Here is a 13,512-nt window from a genome sequence, read left to right on the forward strand (position 1 = left end):
ATACTGGGCGATACATCGGGCACTCGAACAGATGGCCAATATTCAAGACTGCGTTGGCAGGGGTGTGCCTCCGATATGTCTGTGAACGATGTCGTTCACAGACATATCACATTGGCCTTGCAGCACAGCGGATAGCCGATGTTTCTGCAGATATACCGGCACATCTGGCTGTGTGTATGGGGCATCTGTTGACTGCTTGTACACTTGCTGCAGGGACCCAGCAGTGTTTGATGGGCGAATTCAAATGCCAGCCCAGTTGTGATGTCAGCGCTGACAGTGCAGAACGATTGCTAAGTGTGTATGCACTTACCAATCGTTAGATAGGTCGGCGAGTAGGCCAAGTGTGTACCCATCTTGAGGGATAGGCAAAATAAGTTACAATGAAAAAAATGCTTCAGGGTCCTTAACCTGGGGAATAACAAATGACAGGGCAGCAATTTAAAGCTAACATTTTCTGTTAGTAGGACATGTACTCAAAAATGAAGTTGCTGATGTTTCCATTTGAAACAATTGTCAGGTGCGGAGTGAAAAATGTTCTGTTGATCTTTTACACATCTAATGCAATGTCTAATGCAATGTCTAATGCAATGTCTAATGTAATGTCTTTCAAGTAGGAGTCGATTGCGGGTTCTGTGACAACATTAAGTTTTCTTGGAGAAAAAAATCAATATGACATAAGATTGTCTTCCTTTATCTAAGGACTGTACTTAACATTTCTCGTGTATTAGCTGATAACTTTAAATTGGTCATGTTACAGTATTATCCAGCATTGTTTTGGTGAAATACCAAATAAGCAAAAAATATAAAAATCCCCCCAAAAACAACAACCAGGGCTGGATTAAGCTTTCCGAGGGTCCAAAGCATTTAAGACAGGGGGGCCCTTTCCCTCTTGTCAGCACCACCTCCCCTTGCTGTGCCTGCTGTTTATACATCTCCTCTCCCCCCACCTCCATGAGGCAGCAGTGCAGGTATATATATAAAGAGTCCAAGGGAGTCCGCATGCACTGCAACATTTACATCCATTTGGGGTGCGACCTCAATGTAACCGTCACAAAAAATGAGGTTCACTGGTATACAAAAAAATTCTAATTCACCGGGCACTCACCATCTCAGAAGGTAAACAGTTCTTTTTATTTGTTACATACCACCCCAGTGTCAAAATATTCAGGCTATGTTCAACGTTTCGATCCTATGTGGGACCTTTGTCAAGGGACATTGAATGGTACAGTATGCTCAAGCTTTCAGAAAAGGTGCTTTTCTGATGGCTTCAGCATTCTGTGGATTTCTATTTACCACATGGGATCGACACGTGTGACATAGCCTGAATATTTTGACACTTGTGGTATGCAACAAACAAAAAGAGCTGTTTACCTTCTGAGATGGTGAGTGCCCTCTGAATTGAATTTTTTTTGTATACACATATATATATATATATATATATGACACACGCGCACACACACACCATTCTTTTATGTGTAGTAAATGCCCCACCCCCCACGTCTTCCCTTATATATATGACTTTGTCTATTTCCACCTCCCAACAGCTCATCACTCCCACCACTTATATAATATATTTAAGGATCCCCCCTCACCCTTATATATTTAATGGCTCACCGCTTATGTAATATATTTAATGATCTTACCACAATCACTTATATATTAAATGATCCCCCCTCACCCCCAACCATTGTATATTTAGTGAACACATATCACCCCCAGCCATTATAAAAAATATGTAGTGATTCCCCCCCATACCCTACCAGTTTTGCTCACTTACCTCTGCTGACTGGGCTGAGCTCAGCCCTCCCAAAGTCCCAGCTGTCTGACAGCACCAGCGGGAATACATACGAATGCGGCTGGCGGTTCTAATCCCGACAGCGGCATCCCGGCAGAGGAAAAAAATCCTGATCGTCAAAGGTAACTATTTACTAACCTAATTCTACCCCTTAGGGGTGCCTAATCCTTACCTTCCCCCCAAGTGCCTAACCCTAATCCCCCCTCTAAGTGTCTAAACCTAACACCCCCTTCCCTGCCGCCTAAACCATATGTTCCCCTGGGATGGTGCCTAACCCTAAGACCCCCCGGCAATCCTAAATCTAACCCTCCCCCCACCGCGGCTGTCGGGCTCCCAGCGTAGGTCTAATGACAGGCTTTCGAGATTTTGACACCTGTCATTAGACCCCTGTTGGGATTACACAGTCGGGAAGCTGGCGGTCGGGATTCCGTCCATCGGCTTCCCGATTGCTTCCCGCACCAGCGTCCTGCTCCTCATTGTCTTCTTGGGGGATGAAGTGTCAGTAACGTAGACGCAGCGCTGATTCATCACCGCCGGAGGAGGGACCAAGTAGTGACTGACAGGTCAGGTGCCAGCCACTGCACTGGCCGGGGAGAGGACCGATTTGGCTACTCTACAGCCTCCACCCCCAGCAACAGTGCAGGGTGATGGAGGCTGGAGATGAACAAAATTGTTCTCCAAGCAGCTCCAGAGCTGCTTTGGAGCAGCTCTATCCGGGGGGGGGGGCCCTAAGAGAGAAGGGCCCAGGGGTACTCGCCCCCTGTACCTCCCCTCCTGTCAACAACTGCTAAATAGTGGCTTCCCCTATTACATCATGGTATATTAATCAATGGATCACTTTCTGAACTATATAATTTTTTGCGGGCCCCACTTATATTGGTATTCCCCATGCTGTCTGTCCTTCTGCTATAGTGCCGATAGACTGGTGATGCTTATTGCTGGTAATGGAAAATTGGAAGGACCCCATTCTCTTTGACCCCCCCTTCCCCCAATTGTTGCATTGCCAGCTTAGGCAGAAACGCAGGGTCTTGTATCTGCATATGGCTGGGGGTATATCCTCCCCCCCCTGGTTATTATCTACATTACACAAACTAAGCAATGTTAGATAGCTCCATTATCAGCTATGTTACCGCCAGGGCCCTGTCTATTGTTTAGCTAATTATTCAGGTGCATTTTCAGCAGCATCATTACTTCCTGACTAGTACATCTGATGACGTGTGTTTGTCATAGAAAAAATCAAGAAGGTAGCTTGCGTCACATCTAAACTGATAATGTGCGATTTCTGGCGACTTTGGGTCTGTGCGCCAGAAATTCACTGGAATAGCAGCAGTTTTGCAAACTTGAAGGCTATTATATAGCTTCTCCAATGTTTTAGCAGGGGAAGCAATCGGGAAGCCGACTGCCTATATACCGGCAGCCGGCTTCCCGACTGTCTTATCCCGGCAAGGGTGAAATGCCGGGCGTCTGGATGTAGACGCCCGCATTTCCCTGATGCCGGGAGACCGGCGCCCGGCATCACGATCGTAGTGATGCCGGGCGCCGCAAGCGGACAGCCGCGGGGGGGAGGGTTAGGTTTAGGGCTCACGGGGGGGACTTAGGGTTAGGCACCCCCCTGGGAGGGTTAGGGTTAGGCTAGGGGGAGGGAGGGTTAGGGTTAGGCACCCCCGGGGGGAACTTAGGGTTAGGCACCCCCCCGGGGGACTTAGGTTTACGCAGCGGGGAAGGGGGTGGTTAGGGTAGGCACTTAGAGGGGGGATTAGGGTTAGGCACTTGGGGGGGAAGTTAGGGTTAGGCACCCCTAAGGAGGGTTAGGTTAGGTTAGTGGATACCTACCTATCCACGATCGGGATTTCCAGCGCTGTCGGGCTTCCGCTGCGTCGCACTCTGCTCCTGTCGGGCTGACGCTGACGGGAATCGAACCCATTCCTTTAGCAGCTACTATGTTGGTTGTGCATCTAGCAGTATATGCTGAGATGGATGGTAGAAGTAGAAAGAATCAATGCCCTGTGATACTCACAGGGGCCAGCTCACAAATGACACAGAGCAGGCTGTGGGGAACATAATGAGCATACTGATGTTTATTACTTGGGTAAAACTACCAGTGGTGCCGTCCATCATCCAGTAAATGCTATGTTACAGAGCACTTCCTATGTGCTATGTACGTAAGTAGCTGAAATAAATGTTTTTAAACCATCTTCGATTTATCTGTATTAGATGGTCATTTCTGTCATACTTAATTATCTGCATTAATTTCTGCTCCTCTGTATATTTAACAAAGCTGAAATTGATGAAGAGCCCAATAACATAGCATATTTAGGCTGTTGGAGATGGGAGGGGGAGGGTGAATGTAGAGAGACAGAGAGAGCCTTCGCCAGATTTCCAGTATGTAACAAATATACACAAACTGTATATATATATATATATATATATACATACATATATATATATATATATATATATATACACACACACACCCATACATATATGCTGTATATATAAATATGTATATATAGTTATGTATACATATATAAAAATATTTTATTTAATAACATTACCCTGATCCCAAATTAGCCTCTTGTATTCTTGTTGTGTAATGCCAGACAGATTATCACAGCACATGTGTTTATTGTTTATATATTTCTTCCAAATGCTTCCAGGGGATTTTGGGGTTTCGCGTCTTTTGATGGGCTCATGTGACCTGGCAACAACATTCACTGGGACACCGTATTATATGAGCCCTGAAGCCTTGAAACACCAGGGATATGACTCAAAGTCAGACATTTGGTGAGTAGGCGTTGTGTTCATTAGGATAACTGCTGGGAAATGTATAACAGTAATTCTCCAGTGCAATGTACAACTGTCCTCTATAACATTTCTGTGACTAGTGTTGATGACATATATAAATTCAAAGCATGAGCGTATTTATTTCCTGAAATTATACACACTGTATATGTGTGTGTCACTGCATGAGTGTAGAGAGAAATAATGGCAGACGCAAAGATCCTATTAATATTCATAGATCCATTGAACCTATTATTCGCAATTTTATTATTTCAAAAATAGTAAGTCAGCAAAGAGAATAAATACTGGAAATTATAGTTCAGGTTTACTCAACTAGTGCTGGGTTCATAATGTCCATGTTGCAGACACAATTAATCATCATCCATCCGTCTCTGCTGTGGAGAGCCTCAGGGTGATCCAGCAGATGGTGCGTCTGGCGTTCAGGTACGCAGTGCTACACTTCCCATGCACCTGATGCTCTCCCATCAGCAGTTGTTTGCTGATCAGTTGGAATTTAATTACTAATAAAGAAAGATTATCATCTATTATACTAGTATAAAATCATTCAGTATTACCTGAAACTAATATATTAATAACAATTGTTTTGATAATAAATTAGCAAGGTGAAAAAAGAAAGGCATTTTGGCATACACAAAGAATATACTGGGGTTTACTAACTAAGGGCCTGATTTAGAGTTGTCTGGACGCAGCAGCGATGCAGAACAAATGCTGTTGCTTCTGAAGACTAAAGACGCCCATTGCCGGCATTGCATATCTGAGTGCTGCGTCCAAAGACACAGCATTGGATCACCATTGGGCAGCCATCGGCCATCTGAGAAATCTTACTGGCCACCAGAACTCCTCTTCCAGGGCTCCTGTTTTGTAAAATGGTCACCATTGCCACCACTACCGCTCTGCCCTCAAACGGCTGCAGCATGTCAGTCATGCTGTAGCTTAGGGGGCACTGCAAGCGATCACTCAGATACTGATCGACACATGCGCAGTACATATCCTGCGCATGCACTAATAGACCACCATTGGAGTTGTACGACTCTGAATCAGGCCCAAAGTGCAAAATGCAGCAACCCACAGCAACAAATTAAACTTGTGTTATGTTTCCAATATACTTGTGAATGCTATAGCGCACAGGTTCTCAAACTCGGTCCTCAGGACCCCAAACAGTGCATGTTTTCCAAGTATCAGCATTACTCACTGACACATTTTAAAAGATCCACAGGTGGAGCTAATTATTTCACTCGTGATTCTGTAAGGAGAATCACAAATGAAATAATTAATTAGCTTCACCTATGGATCTTTTAAAATGTGTCAGTGAGTAATGAATACACCTGTGCACCTGCTGGATGACCTGGAAAACGTGACCTGTGTGGGGTCCTGAGGACAGAGTTTGAGATCCTCTGCTATAGAGACAAAGGGCCAGATGTAATAGGGTGCGATTTTGTAAAAATTAGATTTTTGTGGTAAAAACGTACATTTAGAACAACTCGCAAATGTAATAGGGTGCAGGTAGAGTAGGTACCGGCTAAATCACAAGTTTTCAGCCTCTACTATAAATCGCAAGGGTAAAATTGCATCCACGTGTTTCGCCATAGAAATCAATAGAAAATCGCATATGTGCTAGGGTGTGATTTTACACATCACACACAAACCCTTGCCAAAAATTTCCAGAACAATAGACCAGCTTCAGGCTTGCCGAGTCCATGAGATACATGCAGGTTTCTGTGTGTTAAAAATTTTTTTTTAATTTTTAAAATATTAGGTGTTCCCCCAGATTCATAACCAGCCCCAGGCTCTGTACAGCCAGTCCTGATTCTTAAAATACAGAGGAAAAAATGCATAGGGGTCTCCTGTATTTTATGAACCAGCACAGGGCTCCGCTGAACCGGTCCTGGTTGTGGAAACACAGGGGACAAAATGGGTAGGGGTCCCCTGTATTTTTCATAACCAGTATCAATCTCTTTCTAGCAGGGGGGTAATACCACAGCTAGGGGATCCCTTTCACCGGATCCCCTGCCCAAAGCATTACCCCTGACTGCTAGTCGGCCCAAGCTGGGGATCCCTGGGAAGGCGGGGACCCCCTAATAAAGGGGTCCCCCTCTCCAGGGCACACCAGGCCTGGGCTGATAGCCCAGGGATATCCCCGGCACCCCTGGCCGGTGGGTGCCGGGTTGATGGTGTATAGTGTAGTGTAAAAAATAGATGAACTAATATTGTCTTTTGCTGGTGAACTACAGGTCCCAGTAAGCCTCCCCCCATGCTGGTACTTGGAGAACCACAAGTACCAGCATGCGGGGAATTACAGGCCCGCTTGTACCTGTAGTACACCTGCAAAAGAAATATTAAAATAAAGACAGGACACACACAGTGACAGTAAAGTTTTATTAAAGCATATATACACACTCACATTCACACTCACATTCATGGGGTAATGCTTTGGTCGGGGGACATGGTGAAAGGGTTTCCCTTGCTGTGGAATTGCCCCCCCCCCCTGCTACAAAAGAGTCCGGTGCTGGTTATGGAAAATACTGGGGACCCCTACTCATTTTGTGCCCTGTATTTCCACAACCAGGACTAGCTCAGCTGAGCCCAGTGCTGATTCTTAAAATACAGGGGATCCCTACGCATTTTCCCCAGTATTTTAAGAACCACGACAGGCTGTACAGAGCCTGGGCTGGTTATGCTTGTGGACGGGGGCTGGGCACGTTCTTTAAAAACATTTTTTTATTGTAAATACTTTTTTTTAACACACAGAAGCCTTCACAGATCTCACTGATCTGTGAAGAGTTTTGTATAACGCGCACCTTTTAATGCTAGTCGCATTAAATACTCACACAGATTTACATAGTGTAATAGCCTCAAACGCTAAAGTTAGCAGACTATTACGTTTGCGAGTTTCGGCACCAGCTCACACCTTCACAAAATGCGAGAAGTTGCTAGTTGTTTTTTTATAGAACACTCTCACCCTATTACATCCGGTCCAAATACTTATCTTGTGTAGACTTGGCCACACAGAATAAAGAATAAACATTAGATGGATATGTAATATTTTCCAAATTATAGTTAATCTTACTATTGCTTTGCAAATTACATTAAGTACATTGTACCTCTAAATTAAAAATATAATTTGAACCCCAATCACAATTTTCTAAATACTTATTTAGGATTAAAATGTGCTGGGAGCACATACAGCCTTGGGATATCTAGGCCTATATATGGTTTACAATAGTTTGCCTAATACATTATTATTATTATGTTTTGTTTATATGGAGCCAAAAAGGTGTCTGCAGCGCCAATAAACCACTGGCATACTGTATCTATATACTTATTTTACGGCCGCCGCAGAAGGAAAGACCAGGAAAATTACAGTGACATCCGCATGAGTCTCTGGCACTATGCCACAGTCTTCATTGCACATGTGCTGATTTTGGGGTGCGTTCAGAGGGCCTGATTCAGACCCACTCGCGAGCGCAGTACGCTCGCAAGCGGGTCGATGGTACCCTAGTGCGCATGCGCACGACGGAGGGAGCCGAATAACGACGGGGTAGCCGTCATTATGGGTCTCGCACCGAAGGGGGCGTGCTGTCGATGGTGAGTGACAGCACGCCCCCTTTGGTGGGCGTGCCGGGGGCGTGGCTGCCAGACGGAGGCGTTCCCATGGGAACGCCTACCGTCTGGGTCCGGCCCCACTGACATCACTAGTGATGTCAGTGGGAGTGATTTTGGCTCTGATAGAGCCAAAATCACTCCAGGGCTTGCGGCCATGAGACCCTACCGCAAGGGTCTCGTCGCAAGCCCGATGGTCGCGATGGTCTTTTTGGCCGCTCGCAAAGCTGTGGGTGGTCACCCACAGCTATGCGAGCGGCCAGGAGGCCGCTCCAAATGTAACTACGATGGCCCTGATTCAGAGAGAGCGCTCTGGTCAGAGCGTCCGGCTCTGAATCAGGCCCAGAGATAGCACACGGGCATCCTTTTCAGACACAAAGTCTCTGAATTAACAACACAATTATACATTGCATGGGATAACACAGGACACACTTTAATAAAATGACACAATCAAAGGCAAAGTGAAGTCTGGAGATATAGAGTAAGGAGTGAAGCGTATTGTCAGGCCACTCATTATGGCTAGTAAAAGCAAGTAGTGACTGATAAGTCGCGTGTGTGTGTGTGTGTGTGTGTGTGTGTGTGTGTGTGTGTGTGTGTGTGTGTTTGGGTGTGTGTTTGGGAGGGGGGGGCGTAGGAAGAAAATCTTGGATGCTGGTAGAGAGCCTGATAGAGAGGCTATCAGGCAGCAGTGTAGTAGTAAGGGAACAATCTTGGATGTGTCCTACAAAAACAGAAAAAAAAAATTCTCTACTCTCTTTCATTCTATTTGTACACAACAAAATTAAAGAATATCTCGATTGCATGCCCATATCTAAATTTGGGTCTACTCACATCGACCTCTTAAGTAAAGCAAGATTTAGCAGACTATGGGCAGTATTCAATTAGTTACGCACCCGCTATACTTTTTCGCATGCCATTCTTTTCGACGACATCGCGTATGTTAGCTGCGGAAACTTATCGTGTGCACCCCCGCTATTCGCCGTATTCAATTCCAAAAGACGCGAAAACGCAACCCGGCAAATGCAAACCAGGCGAAAAGTGCTGACAGAATTGTGGAAATCAGCCTGACACCCCCTAAAAGATGCACTAACATTGGGGATCAATGTACATGCCCCCAAATAGCCCTAATAAAGCTATTTGGGGTACTTAAGGTGTGTCAATTTCTTCTAATTAGCGTCTTTGCACAAGTGGTGAAGAATAGCATTAAGCAGTTTTTTGGGGTGAAAATAAGTAGTCCTGTCAAATTTGGGGTACTTGAAAATGGGTGCAAGCATGGTTTAAAGTCGCTAAAGTCAACTTGTAAAAAACGCACCAGAAGCAAGCACCTGCAATCCAAAAACCACCTCATCCATACTTGCAGACCCCCCAAATGTTTATTTTGCTAATTTTTCAAGTTTGTAACCCCACTTTGCACTTTTTCAACCCCTTTTTCGAAGTGCTTTTTTGGGGTGTTCCACTAAATTTTATGCAGTTATCCTTTGGGGGGCTGACCCAAGGGTGCTGAGTGGTTTCCCTACCTCTGCACCCCTAAATAGCGATTTTGCACTTCTTTCTCCACCTATTCAGTGGCAAATCTTTTTCGCCTATTACATTGCATTGCATTTTCGCATACGCGAAAAGCGGACGGAATTGAATACGACAAAACTTTTCTGACAAGCGAAATATTACACTCGGCGATACTTTTTCACGGATTCAGACTTTTTGCGGCTAATTGAATACGAGCCTATGAGGGATATTTGCTTCTGCACCAGGTCTGGATGATTTTCCTGCTATGTACTATATAAAAAAATCATGCCTCCCTTCATGCTCCTGTTGTTAAGCCCATTTAATGCCATACCTAGGGGCTCTAAATTTGATCCTGCTATAATGTGTGGAGATTGTTGTGATCCTCAAGCCGGGAAGGGTCCCCATCTGCTCTAGAAATTATAGGCCCATCTCATTGCTAAATGTGGACCTCAAACTTTTTGCAAAAATGCTGGCTAATAGGTTAAAGAAAGTAATTAAATCTCTGGAAACAATGGACTAGTTGGAGTTCATTCATGGGAGACAGGCTCCCGACTAAACGTAAGGTAAACCATTGACCTTATTCATCTCTCAAATAAATGTAAGACTCCCGCGTCATGATTGCCTTAGATGCAGAAAGAAGATAAAATGGCTTTAAGTGCTCTGGGTTTACCATATACAGTGGTACCAGACAGGGATGCTCAAAATTTCCTTAGCGTATATGCAGAACGTCATTTTGATGTCTGTAACCAACCCGCATGTCTCTATCCTCAGCCATCTCCATGACATGTTCTTGTTTGGCGATATTTCTAACCAAGTTAAACCCAACCAAATCAGAAATATTAGGCCTTCTCCCCGAGAAATTAGTTCACTTGGGGTCTATATATGATTTCAAGGGGCAACCTAATAAACTTAAATACCACAGGATATATGTCGCCAACCCTTTACTTCCAACTTTGCTCCTTGCTTGAGGTGACAAAGTCAGACCTTCTATCTCCTTACATCTTGGGTGGGTAGAATCACAACACTGAAAATGAACATTCTCCTATACTTGCTCAACCTTTTTCAGACTCTTCCCCTTAAAGTCCTGACTAACACATTTAAACTCCTTCAACAACTGGCTACCAACTCTATTTAGAATTCATATGGATTTTCTTTTTAGCCAGTTCAGAAGGGAGGCCTCGGAGCCCCAAGTTTCTTAAACGCTATACAGCAACCCACCTTATTCAGTACACTGTCTTGCGCTCAAACACTAACTTGAGAATTTAGGTAGACATTGAGGCCACTGCAGCCAACCTTCTGTCTCCATAAACATTGTTGTGGATCAACTCTCACCTTAAACCAACTCTAGCCTGTCTACCTCTTACTCTAGCATTCTCTCTTTCCATCTGAACTCATACAGTCAATACTGAATACCTTGTTTCTAAAACATGGCATATGACTCCATTGTTGAACAACCTTCAGTTTCCTCCAGACCTGAATGGATTAATTGAGGTATCCAGTTATGGACATCCAATCAATATTCCACATTACGATTTTTTTATTCCCAATATTCACAGCTCAGGCACTTTTATGATTCCACATATTGGGCTCTCCCCAATGCCCCTGTCTGTCCCCTCAAATGTCTTTCTGCAGACAGCACACCTCCTCTATGGGGCTCATCTCCACGCTCTGCTGTCTGGATGAAAGTCTTAGGGCTGTCTGGCGGTTTAGTGGCGGTTTGACAGAGGTTTCTAAATGACACCAAAACTTGCTGACATTCTAAAATGTGTTTTGACAGCGGTTTTGCAGCGGTTTTGGCCATAGTAAATCTGCGGATAGCAAAACCGCAGCCAAACTGCCACCAAACCATCGTTGTTTAAACCCGCCGCTTAGTAAATTTTGTCATTAGTCTCTCTAAGATCTCTATGTGTCAGCATTAGTGAGACTGCCTTTAAGGTCTACTGTATTATCAGAGGTATCTTGTTCACAAATAACATCTTACAATTTTTCCTGATACCTTTCCATTGTGTTAATGTCACTTTGGCCAGGAAGACACAATGCCTCACTTTTGCTGACATTGCCCTAATACAATATAGTTCCATTTTGGCATGAGGTCTACTGACTTATCATCAGCATTATTATTGTCCATTTTCTGGATTATCTCTCCTACTCATTTTGCCTCGTCCTATTCCTGACATCTTGAAACCCAAAATCTCAAATTGCATTATATTGGAAAAAATCATGTACCTCTCTGCTTTCTATTATCCATAGAATACGGAAGGTGTATCCCATGGAATACATAAATAGTATTATCCATGACATACTGTCATGGGTGTAACTACTATAGGTACAAGGGGTGCAGCTGCTATAGGGCACAGAGCTGAAGGAGGCCCATCTTCCTTGTCCAAGTTACATATGTTATATAAATGTTTCACCATTGGGTGGTACATAGGGGCCTTTACAAACTTTTGCTATGGGGCCTTCAAATACCTAGTTACACCCTGCATACTGTATAAAATGTTTTGCACCTGGAACTCTTAGGGGGAAATATATCAAGCCTTGGTGAAAGATAAAGTGGGGAAGTTGCCCAAAGCAACTAATCAGCTTTTAACTGTCATTTATCTAGCACAGTTTTTACATGGTAGTTAGAAGCTGATTGGTTGATTTTGGCAACTTCTCGACTTTGTCTCTCTCCAAGGCTTGATACATCTACCCTTAGACTGAAGAATTTCCGGCCATGTCTCCATTACAAGATTGATCCATCTGCCACTGAACTCTGCCGGCAGTGTTTCCTACTCTACCCACCCCTTATTTATTTTTCTTTATTTCACTATCTAATCCCTTTCCTTTATCACATCTATACTGTATTTTCTTACATTCCCAGCCTCTACAGCCTGGATATATGCTGATCCTAACTTATATTCTTGAACTTGGTTTTTGTACTCATATTCAATGATTTATTGTCTGTTCATTCCTATGAAGTCCTGATGTGATTAAATTTTTTTACCCTCCATTCTTTTTTTCCTGTTTACCCTTCTATTTACTTATTAATATTCTGTTTGAAAACCAATAAACATACTTTTGTGAGCATAAGAAGCGATGATGGGAGGGAGTGTGACTAGAAATAAGATCGACCATGTAGGAGGGAGTCAAGTGATTGAGGACTTTTATATTTGAGAATAAGGAGATTGAAATGTATTTTGAGGTTCATGGGGATCCAGTAAAGCAGTTGACAGGGGTGTCTGGCTGACATAGAGAGGCAAGAGAGGTAAAAGAGACAGGTAACCACATTAAGACTAAATTAAAGTGGGGAGAGACAGGGGAGAGGATGGCCAGAAAAGTGGATATCACTTTAGACCAGACACAAAATGACAGATGCATGGATGAGAGAATTGGTGTCCATAGTGAGGAAGGGTCTGGTTCTAGAGATATTACATAGGTGGAAGTGGCAAGATTGTGAGATAGCCTAGATGTGGAAAGGAAAGAGTTGTGGATGACTTCCAGGATGCAGACTTGTGGGACAGAGGAGTTGATGGTGCTGTCAACAGATAAGGGAGTGGGTCCTGAATGGAGGGAAATCAAGTTTAGTTTTGGACACATCGATTTGAGAAAGCACTGGGACATCCAGGAGGATATGGCAGAGACACAGCTAGAGACAGGAAAGAGGATGGAGCTAGAGAGGTCAGTGAAGGAAAGGTAAATTTTGGTGTCATCAGCATAGAGCTTGTATTGGTGACTGAAGGAGCTAATGAGATCTCAGAGCTAGGTATAATAAAGGGAGAAGGGAAAGAGGCCAAGAACAGACTCTGGAGGACACTGATAGGAGATGA

General features: G+C 44.0%; 1 protein-coding gene across 1 annotated transcript in view; it reads left to right on the forward strand.

The window, feature by feature from the left end:
- NEK11 (NIMA related kinase 11) overlaps positions 1-13,512 on the forward strand; it is a 426,840-nt gene that overhangs the window by 175,127 nt on the left and 238,201 nt on the right. The window contains exon 6 of the mRNA XM_088463785.1: positions 4,453-4,579. Coding sequence (XP_088319911.1) covers positions 4,453-4,579 — 127 coding nt within the window. The remainder of the gene's footprint in view (positions 1-4,452; positions 4,580-13,512) is intronic.

This window comes from Taudactylus pleione, unplaced genomic scaffold (genome assembly GCF_031769625.1).
Source record: "Taudactylus pleione unplaced genomic scaffold, aTauple2 ptg000053l, whole genome shotgun sequence".
Lineage (NCBI taxonomy): Eukaryota > Metazoa > Chordata > Amphibia > Anura > Myobatrachidae > Taudactylus > Taudactylus pleione.